The sequence below is a fragment of the Oenanthe melanoleuca genome, chromosome 6 (genome assembly GCF_029582105.1).
Source record: "Oenanthe melanoleuca isolate GR-GAL-2019-014 chromosome 6, OMel1.0, whole genome shotgun sequence".
In the NCBI taxonomy this organism is placed as follows: Eukaryota; Metazoa; Chordata; class Aves; order Passeriformes; family Muscicapidae; genus Oenanthe; species Oenanthe melanoleuca.
The window spans coordinates 15,881,797-15,895,913 of NC_079340.1; the positions used below are offsets into that span (position 1 = coordinate 15,881,797).

The 14,117-nt window shown below is 42.8% G+C and overlaps 2 protein-coding genes across 3 annotated transcripts in view; both read right to left on the reverse strand.

The window, feature by feature from the left end:
• Positions 1 to 7,620, reverse strand: part of TM9SF3 (transmembrane 9 superfamily member 3) — a 45,165-nt gene extending 37,545 nt beyond the window's left edge. The window contains exon 1 of the mRNA XM_056495512.1: positions 7,463 to 7,620. Within this exon, the coding sequence (XP_056351487.1) occupies positions 7,463 to 7,540 (78 nt within the window). The 5' untranslated portion in view covers positions 7,541 to 7,620. The remainder of the gene's footprint in view (positions 1 to 7,462) is intronic.
• Positions 7,621 to 8,979: 1,359 nt separating this feature from the next.
• The window catches only part of PIK3AP1 (phosphoinositide-3-kinase adaptor protein 1), a 37,865-nt gene continuing 32,727 nt past the window's right edge, over positions 8,980 to 14,117 (reverse strand). For both annotated transcript variants that reach the window (XM_056495510.1, XM_056495511.1), the window contains exons 15-17: positions 13,457 to 13,527; positions 13,157 to 13,266; positions 8,980 to 12,065 (exon numbers count right to left, since the gene is read on the reverse strand). In XM_056495510.1, coding sequence (XP_056351485.1) covers positions 12,011 to 12,065; positions 13,157 to 13,266; positions 13,457 to 13,527 — 236 coding nt within the window. In that variant the 3' untranslated portion in view covers positions 8,980 to 12,010. The remainder of the gene's footprint in view (positions 12,066 to 13,156; positions 13,267 to 13,456; positions 13,528 to 14,117) is intronic.

Here is a 14,117-nt window from a genome sequence, read left to right on the forward strand (position 1 = left end):
ATTCACGCACTCTACCCACACTGACAGATATTCTATACTTTCCTAAAATGCAGGTCCCTTTCTTTTCAGCAAGGGTACAAATTGCATTCAAAATTCCCAGAAGAGCACAATGCCTCACAGGAAGCACTAAAATTAAACTGTTGCATACCTACAGTAGCCAAGAGGCAAAGTCAGACAGAAGAACTGTATTTTGATGCATTTTCAACATTCCCACAGCGAAAAAACAGAACAGCAAGAAGTCTGGTGGCTGCCATGAAATTCTCTCTGGGAACATTCACTCTTCACTTTCCACAGCTACTGTTAGCCAGGAAAACATATTCCTTGTCTAGGAGCCAGTAATTTTTTTCAAGCCCTTATTACTTCTGAACAATAAAAAAGTACTTAAAGTCATTAATCTATCCATATTCAAACAAATTGGATAAATTCAGAATAATTAAATTATCTGAAATAATAATTTGCACTATATCTGTATGCATCTGATGAGGTATCAGATTTGCTGATTACTACACAAAGTCTATCACTCAACACAACTTCTTCACCTATAATTTCAACAGAATAGGAGGGACAGGGACAGTGATATAACTTCTAAGGCAGAAAAAAACCCTACTTATAACTATATGCACATGAATGCAAATCACTATATAGGTCCTGATTTCTTTTAGGTACAGAAGCACGAAGCACTATTACAAGGCTAAAACACAGACACAGAACACCCTGGAGAAGAAAAGACAGTAAACTGTTAATTAGACATGACTGTTATATAGTGCACAGCTGAAATACCAAATACAGTTCTCCCTTTTTAACAAGTGAACAAAGGCTCCTCAACTCCATTTATTCTGAACAACCACAGTCATACCAAGAGGTTAATGCAGAAATAATTAGGTACATGCAGAATGAAAAAAATTCTTCAGATGAGGTGTTTAGAAGTTAAACTCAAGGATTTAAACAAACACGCTTTGGAAAATAATTTAATCCCTCTAAACTAACATACCATCTCAATTAAAGGCTTGTCTTTTTTGTTACAAACATGTACGAAGGTCGTTCCAGCTTCTTATGGGAGTAATTTCCAACAAGAAAATTAAAATATTTTACTAATTTCATTGTGAGCTGCAGCAGAGACCAAACACTTCCCAGTTTCACAAGCCTTCCCCTTTGCAGAGCACACACGTCAGAGCACTCAGAGAAGCATCAAATAAAAAGTAAACAAGAGAAAGCAAGAGCAAGTAGACATTCCTCCTCTCTGCCAGCAACCAGAAAGGTGATACCAGTGCAGCACAGTTGTCCAAAGAAAGTTGGTAAAGAAAACAGAAAGAAAGCAAAATCACAGTTCCAACCCCCTCAGCTGCAGAAGCAGACAGTGGAATCTGCTCTTGCCAAGGGAGCACGGGACAAGCTGGTCCATATCTCTTCCTAGCCTGTTATTTCTATCATGTCTTCTGTTTCTCCCTCTAACAGCTGCAGAACATATTTCCAGCCCTTTCTCAAAATGGTCTCAACTTGTCAAGAGCCCACTTTAGCACTACTTGTACCAAACAGCTTACATGTGAGCTGACCTATGCCTCTGTTCAACCTTCAGTAATAGAATATGACAACATCCTTAGGTCTCTGAGATCATCTTTGACTGCCTGAATAAAGAGAGCACTGACTACTGCTTTTCTTAGCTGCTTGTTTCTGACATGCTTCATACTGAGCTGGGACCTCCACATTTTTGGAGCTATACCAGAAGTGACAGATGAGGCAGAAACCCACAGATTAAGAACATGACATCCAAAATCTTGCTATGTTTTCTGATCTACCAACATAACTAAATAGCAATTACAATGTCTGCAATTACAAATCTAGTCTTTGCTTGTCTCTTAACTGCATGGGGCTTAGTCCTTCTTCAGGGCTTACAAGTTTTCCCCACAATAACTCCAAGATGCCATCAGCCTGCTCTAGAGAGAAAAGGGGCCACATCAAACAGATGCAAAGAATTCAGTCTGCATTTATTACTTCCTCCTTTCTCACAAACACCCCAGAACAGCTCGAGATAAATCTTTTCAGGACTGCTACATAAACAAACACAACAGCTCAGCCAGCCCAGGCTACACTTCACTCATGGCAGCCCTTAGGCAGGGCTGTCTGCCGTACACCTGGTGCTCCCTGCTCCCGGTGGCCTCCTCAAATTATGAGATTGTAATGAGCAAAACAACTTAAGCACCTTCAGGTCAAATTTGGGGGTGGTGCCTAGCAGAAACTGAAGGACATTTTCTTCTATCTATATTTGCTGGGTTTTGCTCATTGTCCATTGTAAGGATGAGCTTCCATGTTTAAATACATTTCTCTGACATGACATCTCTTGTCCTTGCATTCTTAGCCACGTGGTAGGGTAATTTGGTTGCAAGAACATAGGGCTGGCTATTGAAGAGTTCAAGTGTGGCAGTTTAATGGTGGGTTTTGTGTTTCATTAGTGCCTTCATAATATCAAAACATCTACAGTGCCAACACAAAGGAAAATTTATTTAGGCACGACAAAGCACCAGAGTATCTTGTAGGAGACTGTACTGTCATCTCTTTAGGAGGACTGCTAGGTTTTGAGAAAGCTTTCATATAACACACCTTTCAGCAAAAAGGTCATGCTGTGAGAGAGAGAACATAAAATAAGCCAAGATGAACATAGTAAATGACAAGGCAAAGAAGGTCAACAAATAAGATGCTGCAATCTGTACTCTGGTGTATTTCAGCAAGCTCTTCCGGTTTTGGTTCACGTGAAAGGATAATATACTGCATGTAGTTCAGAGATCCTGATTATATTCACAAACACAAGCATTTAACAACTTGGTCACAGTGTCACAACTCATATAGTTCAGTACTTCCCATGTGACAGAAGGCTACAAAACAGAATTTTATTTATGTTTCACTTACTATAATTTATGAAAAAATGTCTGTAAGCTTTGCATATTTTTCTGTACTAAGCTTAATATCAGCTTAGTAATTTCTGTAACTATATGGAATATACAATTATATATTTATAGATGCAGCTTGAAAAGTCTCAGCATCAACAGAAGTTACCTATCACATAGCTGCTAAGCTAAGGGAGAAAAACCTTCAGAAACTTTTTTCTGTAACTGCCAACCAGGTGGTGGAAGAGCAACCTGCACCTCAAGTGCAACTGCATATCATCTCCAACCCTCATCACAGCTGAGGACATCTGTTCCAAAGCAGCACAATATGGTCACGCTGCCTGTTCAGAGCCCTGGGCTGCAGGGAAGTGTCTGTGAAAGGTAAAATCACATCCAACCCATCTACAGCTCCTCCTTGTTGCTGGAACTGATGGGTCCACTCTAGTTCCCTGCAGAACACTAAACTGGCAGGGAGCTTGTGCAGTCTGACCTGGCCAGGTATGTAATTCTTCTATGTAATACAACTAGTGAAAAACTGGGGCTGTGCACCACTTTGAGGCTTAATACAAACACAGTTTCCAAACACCTTTACAGTTTATAAACTATTCATGTATAGCAATACTGACACTACCTTCAGTACAGCACATGCATCTTTCTTTTGTGTTGCCCAACAGGGTAACCAATATGGTGTGAAAAGCAACTTTATCTTCGTATTCTCTTTGCACGACTGTACAAATTAGCATGCTAACCCTAAAAAGCAGACTAATTATTTTACAAAACAATTAAAGCTTGATTAAGTCAGTATATGGAAGGTTGCAGAAAAATACATGACTGGTTGAGTCAGGTTGCTGATATTCTTCTTTAAACCAGGAAAACACTTTACAAAAAAAGATGGGAGACAAAAAGAGGATTACAGCTGCCAAATCTAGTGTGATGATTCAGCAAAATAAATTAAAATCAAGACAGTTTCTTTCAGAAAATATGCAATTTTTCTCCTTTTCTGGAATAGAAGTCTGGAATGACACTCTACATAATGCACATCTTTCAGGGGGAAAAATGGACCAACATTATTTGTTGCTGGCAAAGCAAAGATGTAGAAGCAGGACAAGATATACATGAGGCAGCAAGCAAGACTCACCTGGCAAGTAAAATCCCAGGTTTGCAGGCCTCAGTATCTTACAGATATTCTATTTTTTGAGCACTGTGAAAATACTCAATGTTTGCAGTTCACATCCACACCCTATTAAACTGTGGATTTCAGCCTCATGCTCTCCTTTGGACAAAGCAGGCTATTTCTAGTAACACTTCTTTATTTCTCTCTGAATTTTAGGCCTCACCAAGATGTGTCTAGAACTGGTGGCACAGCCTGCACTACTGTACATGCAGTACTTTCACGGTTACACTTCCTAGATGCACGAGATTGCTCAGGCACAACCTGTCCTGCTTCCATGACATTTATTTCACCTCTTCAAAATGCAAACACAATTTCAAAGAGGAATCAGGCTGCTCATCTGTGCACAACTTCACATGCAAATAAGTATTTTACATGAACTGAAATATTTTCCACAGTGTTTCTCTAACTGACAATTTTTAGATACTATACAAAGTTCCTAATTTTATATACTAATTTTGAATAAGCCTTACATGCTCAGGGTTTTAACGTACTTCATCAGGGTATAAGTCATGCAAAAATACTTGTCTCAACCATATTAAATTAGAAATTTTGCTATACAGTGTAGGCTGGGTTTTGTTTATTTTTCAATGTTTTTCATGTATTTCTACTCTTACAGAGCACAGGCAATTAAACGGAAGCAACATTAAAATTAAAATGCTACCTACTCTCTAACCCATTCTCCTGCAACAGAAACCACAGGATATTTCAGAATGTTTTATGGTTTGTCTATTTCATCATCAATTCCAACAAGTCTCAACAGAAGATGTGAAAGCAAAGGCCATGCAGGAGCCCTGTTTCTGCAGGCTCAGAATACACTGTGATAAGGCCACCAGTACCCCATTGATACTATTGCCTCCACAAATAAAAGGACAACTGTCAAAAAATGTTGCAATTATTATAATACAGGCAATGAGCAAGTACATTACATACTCTGAAGCATGAAAATAAGTTAAAGAATCACCAGACAAGTTTTCAGCTAGTTCCTGATAAACTGTTCTGTTGTATTCTGAAGTTATGCTGCTGTACTGTCTTTAGACAATTCAGATTTTAAATGATGTATCAAAGATTTCTCTTCCCTTACTATTCATTTTAAATACCCATGTCTTTATCTTACAATTACATTTACACTACTCTTCCTCCAAAGAAAGACAAATGTGGTTTTTAAAGACTAATTCAAATTTAAGATAAAGCATACATCTGTTGATTCACTGATACTATCCATACCTAATATCTCCAGAAACAATAGCATAGACCTAGAGCTTCATGCAGAGTCCTCTCACAGTTACTTTTTACAGTATTTGCTTAGAAGTCCACAACTATGAAATAAAGGACACATATAAAACATATTATAGCAGACATTGCATACTGTCCCATGTTACAGCAGCACTAAAAGCTCAGGGCAGCACTTCTGTATGTCCAATGTGCTGAGCACTGCTAACACCCTGTACAGCTGTGTCAGGATGAACCAGCACACCTTCCCCCAGGGAGCTGCACACTGAGAACACGGAAGGAAAAGGATAAGGATGAGGATGTGTATTCCCACCAACAGGTCTTGACTCTTAAAGTCAGTGAAAATTCAGTTTGAGGTTATCAAATGCTAGATTTCCCTTCCACTTCTCTAAAAGTGAGAAGAGCCTTCAAAAGGTAATAAAGCACTTTGTAAGAAAAATAATCTTCCAACTGCAATCATATTTAAAACTGAAATTCATTAAAATGCAGTATTAAAGGAATATTTTCTTCAGGTTCTTTATCTTAAGATCAGTATACTACTACCAAACCCTGGTCACGTTTCATTCACGCTATTAATGCTTCCACTCCAATCTCCCACACAAGATTAAAATATCAGAATACCCAAGCAAGGAAACAGCCTTCCAAAAAAAGTAAACTGTCTTTCTATACCAACTATTCCTAACCTATAACAGAACCTATCCAGTTAATAAACTGGACACTGTGTGAACAAGAATACTAAACCAAAATAAACTTATAATCCCTCAGAGCTGAGTAGTTTAGATGAAAAAAATTACAAGCCTTCAAAAGGAATGTGTGATTTCCATGGATAATTGTTCAGGTAATCATTCAGAAGAACTAAAACACATCAGAAATCACTTCTGAAGGGAGAATTCAAACCCAGTAAATTCAGTGACAGCTTTATCTTTTTTCTCTAGAAGATTTGCAATATTAATTTAATAATAAACAATCCCTCAAGTCAACCAGCCCCTAAAATAAACACAGTGATATACTGAAAACCATCTCACCTCTGCAGAAGCCTCACTCTAAAGTATAGGTTCAGCAACAAAACTGGAACCTAAACTAATTCAAAGAATATCTGTTTCTTTAAAGTACTGAATGTTAAATTAACTTTTCCGTAATTAACTGCAGAACTAATAAATCCCATTCCTTCTCAAAAATCAAATGCAATCCTAATCAGTTTTTAAATCCTCAAAAATGCATGGGATGAGGCCACTTATACAAAAACTATCAATACTATTTATCTGTTTTATTAAGAACACTTCGTAAGCTTTACCACACCTCACCTTGAGAAAACTATGCTAAGAAACTCAGCAAGTGTTCACCAGCCACGCTACTCGAGAGCAAAACAAAGTCCTGACAATCCGACAGACCCAGTGTTTAATCATGGACACATTGAAATCCACTCCACTTGCAGGAAACAGAGATGGCTCTCAGGAAAGCCTCGCTCCAAAATCTAAGCTTGTCACACAAACTTCCAAACTGAAAGCCACGGGAAACAGCACTCCGATATAAGATCAGAAACCGACGAAGCACTGGTATTTTTTTCCTAGAGATTCTTTTTGGGTAATACTGCGAGCACTTCAGGAAAACTATTCTGAGGGCAATGCGCGAGTGCTCAGATCAGCAGTATGTCACACAGCCATGTGTCCTGCGGGTCCGTGGCAGTGCCCCCGTTCCGCTCTCCCCCCCAGTCCATCCCTGCCCCTTCCCGAGGGAGCTGTCAGCCCTGCCCCGGGGCTGTCAGAGCCGCGCTCCGCTCGGAGCTCTGCTCGGCAGCCAGAGCAAACATCCTCCCGAGAGGAGCGCAGAGCAAACAGCGCTCTCCAAACAAAGCACGGTACCTGGCGGGCCGTTTATCTGCTCCAGGAAAAGCTGGGACACCCCGCCCGCCGCACAAGGATGTGCGAACCGGATCAGAGAACGCGGCGGCCCTGCCCCGAGCGCCCCGAGCCGGAGCGCGGGGCCCGGCCCCGGCCCGCGCGGCCCAGCAGCCCGAGCAGCGGGGCGGGCGCGGAGGGAGCCCCGCGGGGCGGCAGCCGCCCGCTCCCCCCGGGGCCGCGGCCCGAGGCTCCCCGTCCCTCCCGCCCACCGAGCCGCGCTCTCCGCGCCGCCGCGGCCCGAGCGCCGCTCCCGGGGAAGCCGGGCGCCGCCTCACCGTGTGCTCGTGCTCGTCGGCGCGGGCGCGCAGCGGCAGGAGCGGCAGGAGCAGCAGCAGCAGCCCGGGCGCCGCCATCTCGGGCCTCGGCGTCCCCAGCAGGCCCCGCCGCGGCACCGGCCCGCGCCCGCCGCCGACGCCACTTCCGCCCCGCCCGCCACGTCACCCGCCCGCCCGCCGGAAGCGCGGGGGCGCGCCGGGAGCGCTACGGGAGCCCGCGGGGCGCGGCCGGGCACGGAGCGCGGGAGGGAGCGGCCAGCGGGAGCCCTTCTTGCGAGATGGAATTGTGATTGCCATTTCGTTTTGATCGATAGAAGAATCTAAGGTGTTTGGGAGGGCAGGACGCGGGGCTGTGTATAAGTACCCTGCAGCAGCTGAGGGAGCTGCTGTTGTTGAGCCTGGAGAGGAGGGGGCTGAGGGCAGACCCTCATCACTACAAATGCCTGAAAGGAGGCTCTGGCGACATGGGGGTCTTCTCTTCTCCCAGGGGACCACTGACAGCACAAGGGGACACGGCCTCAAGCTTGGACACTAGGCGCAATTTCCTCATGGACGGGCTGATCCAACATTGGAAGGGGCTGCCAAGGACGGTGGTGCAGTCACTGGCCCTGGAGGTGTTCAAGGAAAGACTGGACACGGTTTCCCTTTGATACGGTGATGTTCAGGCAGAGGATGGGCTCGGTGCTCTCAGAGGTCTTTTCCGAGCCCATCAGTTCTGTGATTCTGTGAAATTGACAGGCACATTCTCTTCTCCCCTCTACAAGCAGCGGGAGCACGCAGAGCAGTACTGCTGAGGCAGGACAACCACACCTGGACCCTCTTCAGGGTAAGGTTTCTGTCAGTGCTGGCTAAGACAAAACCCATAAACCTGCCTTCAAACTTGGACCGACCTCAAACTACAAGTCCAGACTAAGAAAAACTTAACCAAACAAAGCCTCCAAGCCAGAAAGCTCATGGTATTGAACACTGATTCATCAGACAACTTTTAAATTAAAGAAACACAGTAAAAAAATTCAAAAGCTATTGTATACATTCTTTTTAAAAAAGGGGTGCGGGGGGCTATACCAACTTCTCAAGTAAAGAGAGCCAACAAATAAGCAGACAGACAACAAATGACATGAGCAGAAGGAACTTCTTGCTGTCACAGGTGATTCCTACATGCTTTGTAGAAATGGTGCAGAAAACAGATTTCCCTGTTACCATCATACCTGTTGTAAAAGCTTTTCCTCTTGTGGTTTTACACATTCAGTCTACCTTCTCTGAATGTATTTTACAAGGTATATTCATATGAAGCCTTTTCCAGTGATTCAGGAGACAGTGTTTCAGTAGAGGCAAGGTCCCAGAAGATACTTGCCAAAACCCATGCAAAAACCGTGCTTGCATTACACACACACATACAGTCTAAAAAAAAAAAAAGAAAACCTAGACAGTTTTGATAGCACCATATGTTTCTTCCTAGTCATTGCATCTCAGTCCAAAATAGAGTAGCTTACCCTTGGGAGACAGAGAGAGGAGGCTTCAGCATCTTCAGTTTATTCAGTACTTAATTCTCTCAGTAAGCAACAGGGCCAACCAGAGCCATCTGCTGCAGCAGGGTTTGCAAGGCATGCTGTACAAAGAACAAACACTGCCCAGGCCTGCCAGCTGGCACCTGAGTTTGGTGGATTGGTTGGTGCCCCTACAACTGGCCAGGCCACTTAAGTTTTCACAAGCAATTTTATTATCTCTTCAGTCCTTGAACTCTGATATGTATCAGAAACACTGTCCGTATTTCCCTTTCCACTTTCCCTCCCAAGCACATTCTTAAATAACCAGCAATCACTAAGCTGCATGCATGCTGTTTTCTTCTCTGGTCTCTTCTGATCTTCAGTTTCGGTGCATTTCTCAGTCTGGGTGGAAGCAACATACACCACGTGCTTACCAGCACAAAATACAGATACAGGAGCTTCATGCATTGAAATGTAAGAGGCTGAAAGCAACTAGATGAATCCAACCTGTGTGGAACACACACTTTAGTGGCTAAGCAGGTGCATTGCTGTTGGCCTCTAAGAGGCTTGAAAGACATGCCTGCATCCAGTTGTCTACCTGCATCTCACAGCAAAGCCATTTTAGTGCTGCTCCTTTTTTCCTCGATAGGGTGAGAGCCTTGCAGTGATTGTTGGTTACTGAGATCCCTCACTAATCCAGCAGCAGTGAGAAACTACAGCTGCATCTTCAATTTCCCTCCTTTAAGCAGTGCAGAAGGGGCCTGAACAGAATACATAGTATATTTATAGTATGGTTCAGCTCCCCTTTTCCCAGCTCACCTCCAAATCAGAGCACCACCAGCATCTGGCTTTATGTGATAGGTCAGGTCAGAGTAATGGAGTATCTAAGCTTCAAATGGGAGAGGGACTGAAAGGCTACTCATGAGCCACTTTTCAGCAATTCAAATATAACTGTCTCTCCACAGCACAAGTAATAAATATCCTTCACAGCCATGGTATATGTGAAAGCAGACAAATTCCTCTTACCACACCACAGCCCCAAGGTCTGGGGCACAGTTGCAGTCAGCACCAAGAAGATAGGGAATTTTTGAGCAAAGCCAGGAAGCTGTGTGCAAACCAAAGCATGTGACAGCTAAAGACAATCAAGCTGCTAAATTTCTTCTTTTGGTTTCTCTTTTATCCCTAATTTCTTCACTTATCCTTGCTACTATTTTACTCATTTCAGCACCAAAACCTCCTTCCCTCCTACCAATTTGAGCTAATAGTGCTGGAAACCTTGTTTCATTCCAAGAAGAGCCAAGAAGGCAGTTCTCACCTCACCATTCCCCTGGCTACAGTGAACAAAATCAAACTGTCACTAAAAGTCTATAGTGGCAGTTACTGGAGATAGCACTGATGTTCCTTTAAAAAATAAAATAAAAAGCAAAACAGAAAGGACACCTCTGTATCTGTGGTGCCATGTATGCATCACAACACCTGTATCCCTCTGCCATCAAAAGGAGAGGGTATATGAACTACATATCACCCAAATCCTATGAGTCTAATGCACAGGTGATATTTATCATATGCCTACATCCCTGAAAGCAGCAGGGGCTTCTCCACCTTCATTCAGTGCTGGTAAAGTCACAGTTGCTGTCACTTCTGCAATTTCACACACTGGGTTTGCTACCCTACAAGAGAAAGGAACTGCAACTCTGTCCCTGCTCTCCTACAGATGAAGGGGGGCTGACATGATCAGACAGAAGCTCCACATGTCCTACCTACACCTGAGGGATCACCTAACACAGATGTATCTGCCTGTTTTTCAAGCCATTCCCTCTCTTCCATCCATGAAAACCAAGCATGCAAGGATGTTTAATTCTCTACTATGAATGTTATCTTGCAGAACTTCCATCTCTGTCACTCACAGGACAACCAGAGCCTTAAACTTGTCCCCCAAGGGTTGGGATATGCACAGAAGATTTCAAAATCTGGAAGAGAGCCAAACTAGGAAGCCTCCTTAAGTTTGTAAGCCCTCAGGCAGGAAAAAGGCTGGACAGCTGCTGCAGATTCACGTTGGCAGAAAGGAACAGTAGAGCCAGCAGAGTCCAGCCCCCAGGCTGTCTGTTCCCAATGCAGCTACCTAAAATACAGCTGGTATTTATGAGGGGTGTGCACTGATAATTGGAAACTCACTGTTGTTTCAGGGTATGAAGTGAAATGCCTTCATATTGTTGCTGTAATGACCACATGTAAAAGACACAGAACACAGCACTGCCACCAATTCCTTCTCTAATTTGAGAGCTCAGTCATGTGATTTTTTAACCATACCTGCACCCTGCTGGAAAAAGGTTTAAGTACAGCTGGTTTGTGATACCACAAAGGTCCTTTACCAGTTGTCTTGGGAATTTTCTTGGTAAATACAGCACACACACCACCTTGTCTGTCCTCTTCCAGGAGGGAACTGGAAAAGGAAAGGCATTTTCAAGGCTGTATGCAAAATACATTCTTGAAGACAATTTCTCATCTCCCCACAGTTTAATGATTGCTAAAGGGGGATGCTACACCTTCTGAAAGGTCAGTATAGTTGTATCCAAAATGTTATGCCAAGCAGTAGTACATTCACCTGCTCCTGCTGTAATGAGCATTTTTCAAACATCTTACTTTCTTTAGTTTTTAAGCATGTTTTCCAGTCAAGCCCTGATAGACTGTACTGAGAGGTTTGGCAACAGTGCTTATCAGGATGTAGTTCCTAAAAGGACACATGTGCTATGTGCTTTCTTGATCAAATGGCATCTTCATGTTGGTGCAGGGCTCCCAAGACACACTTCAATTTTCTTTCCAATGATACCTTTTCTTGAAGCCCCAAAGCACCAAAATTCTTCCAACTCAAAAGAGGTTATAGAATGCCAAAAAGTCCCAGTGAAAATCATGGAAGAAGTCACCAGAGCTTCAGGGAGGATGAAGGGAATGAAATCATTTGGGTCCCACTTATAAATAATTTAAGACAACCCAAAACAAATTTGTACAAACACCGATATAAACATGAAAAAAAATTCATATTCCACAGATGCTGAGAGATTCAGCGACCCCTTGGGGGCACAGGTGGAGGATAAAAGCCTTCACAGCTTACAGGCCTATAAAAAAACAGAGAAAGAAAATGCATGTAAAAATAGTAGAAAACAGAGTTTGGAACAACACATTGCATGCAATAACATCATATGTAAGCATACTGTACAATCAGTTGTCACCCAAGAAGAAAAACAGGCTGATTGAGCAACAGAGCAGATGCCACGCTGCCAGAGCACTGTTCCTGTCCAAGCTATTTCTTCTGTTCTGCAGCTGCCGTAATTCTACTATTACTGGAAAGAGATGCTGTAATAGTGAAACTTTGATAGTATGGCAGCTTTCTCCCGAAATGAAGATGCAATAGGAAGAGATCAAAAGATTCAAAACCTTTTTTCAAACTAACTGCAGATAAATTCCAGCTATATACTTGCCAAAGCCAAGCCAACAACACAGACCTTGCTGCACCCATATAGTGGCAATTACTGCTTTAACAGTTGGAGAATTTTATTAGTATCTGTACTGAGAGAACTTTTTGGGAAATAGACTTCAGAGACTTGCACTGGTTAGACTAAAGGAATGTTTACAAATTATTTAAGTTTATGATGAAATCAAGTCAAAACTCCCAAACACATTTTATAAAACCAGTGCTGCTTTCTTTGAGAGCCAGTAATGTGTAAGCATATATGCTTTGGAAAGATCTGAAATTTGTAAAAATAAAGTCAGAGAGAATGCCAAAAGGAACTTCCCCCTGCACTACTCTTTGTATGTTCCAAGAGGATAGTCTCAGAAGGGTCAGGTACTAAATCTCTGCCAAGGGCAGGATGCAACTCTGTTGGCACTGGCCTCCACAGGACTCCACCTGGGTCAGTCTTACTATGGCAAGTGTCATGTGCTTCACTAGTGCTGCCTCTTGCTGTGCATGAACCACAGGGACAGCACTGCAACAGCCCTGTTACCAACTAGGAAACAGATTCCTCCACACACAGATGAGAAACCGTGACCTTACAATTCCTAACTGTGTGTGTTGACAGAGAGCAGTCTGGTAGACTTGGCTCAAAAACACACTCACTTTCTGCCTTGCTAACTGCCTTGCTTTCTTTTCAAGGCTTCCACGTGGATTCACTGAAAGCACACATTTTGAGCTGCACTTTAGTTTTACCTGCTTGCACCTCGAGGGGGCACTCTGGGAGGCCTTTCTGGGAAAGGAAGCCTCTCTACTTGGTGAAGAACTGGGCTGCGGCTCCTTGCTGTTTCTGGGACTTCACTGTCCTAAAATATAAAGAGAACTGTTTACAGAACAGCAGAATCTGGTTCTTGGTATCTTCACAAGAGAAGTGGCTACATTTTGGCATTTATCTAAATGCAATGCCAGCTGTGAGCTCTTTTGTTTTTTTTGCATGAAAACAAAGGCACGTGCTTAAGGACAGCAGAGCAGTACATAGCAGAGGTGAGAGCTTACCTCACTGTCCCCTTCCATCCCACTGCTGACACTCATTATACTCCGAGTGCTGGAGCGGTTACTTGCACTACCTGGAGTAAGCAAAAGAAAAACTGATTAATAAACCCTGGTGATTTAACTGCAAATCTCTAATTCAGGGCTCTAACCTGCCTAATTCTTGCACACATAATTAATGCTTGTGTAGATTCATTTATTTTCACTGTTTTTTTCATATGTTCAGGATCCAAACAGCATTTCATACAACACAGACCATAGGACCAAGCCATTCAATGATGCTTTCTTTCTAGTTTTCTGCCTATCCTTTTTTATCCAGTCTTCTAGTTAAATACTCACAACCTTAATGTAACTGAAAAGATCCAGTGCCAATATCATCTGACAAATCAGACAAATATTTTCGCAAGGGTTAGACACCAAACACCTATGTACATTTAAATTATCAATCCCTGTATCTTTAACAACTGCATGAAGATAGATGAATTCATTCCTGGAGTGACTGCTTAAGAAGTTATTGTTCCAAATAAAACTGTTTACTACCCCCTCTTACAACAATCCTCAGTCATCACAGGAGCTAAAAACAAGTTTGTTCAAACAACCTTCAGCACCCATCTATGCAAACCTATTTAACTGTCATGGACTCAGAGTAGGGGCTGTTTTTGCAGTC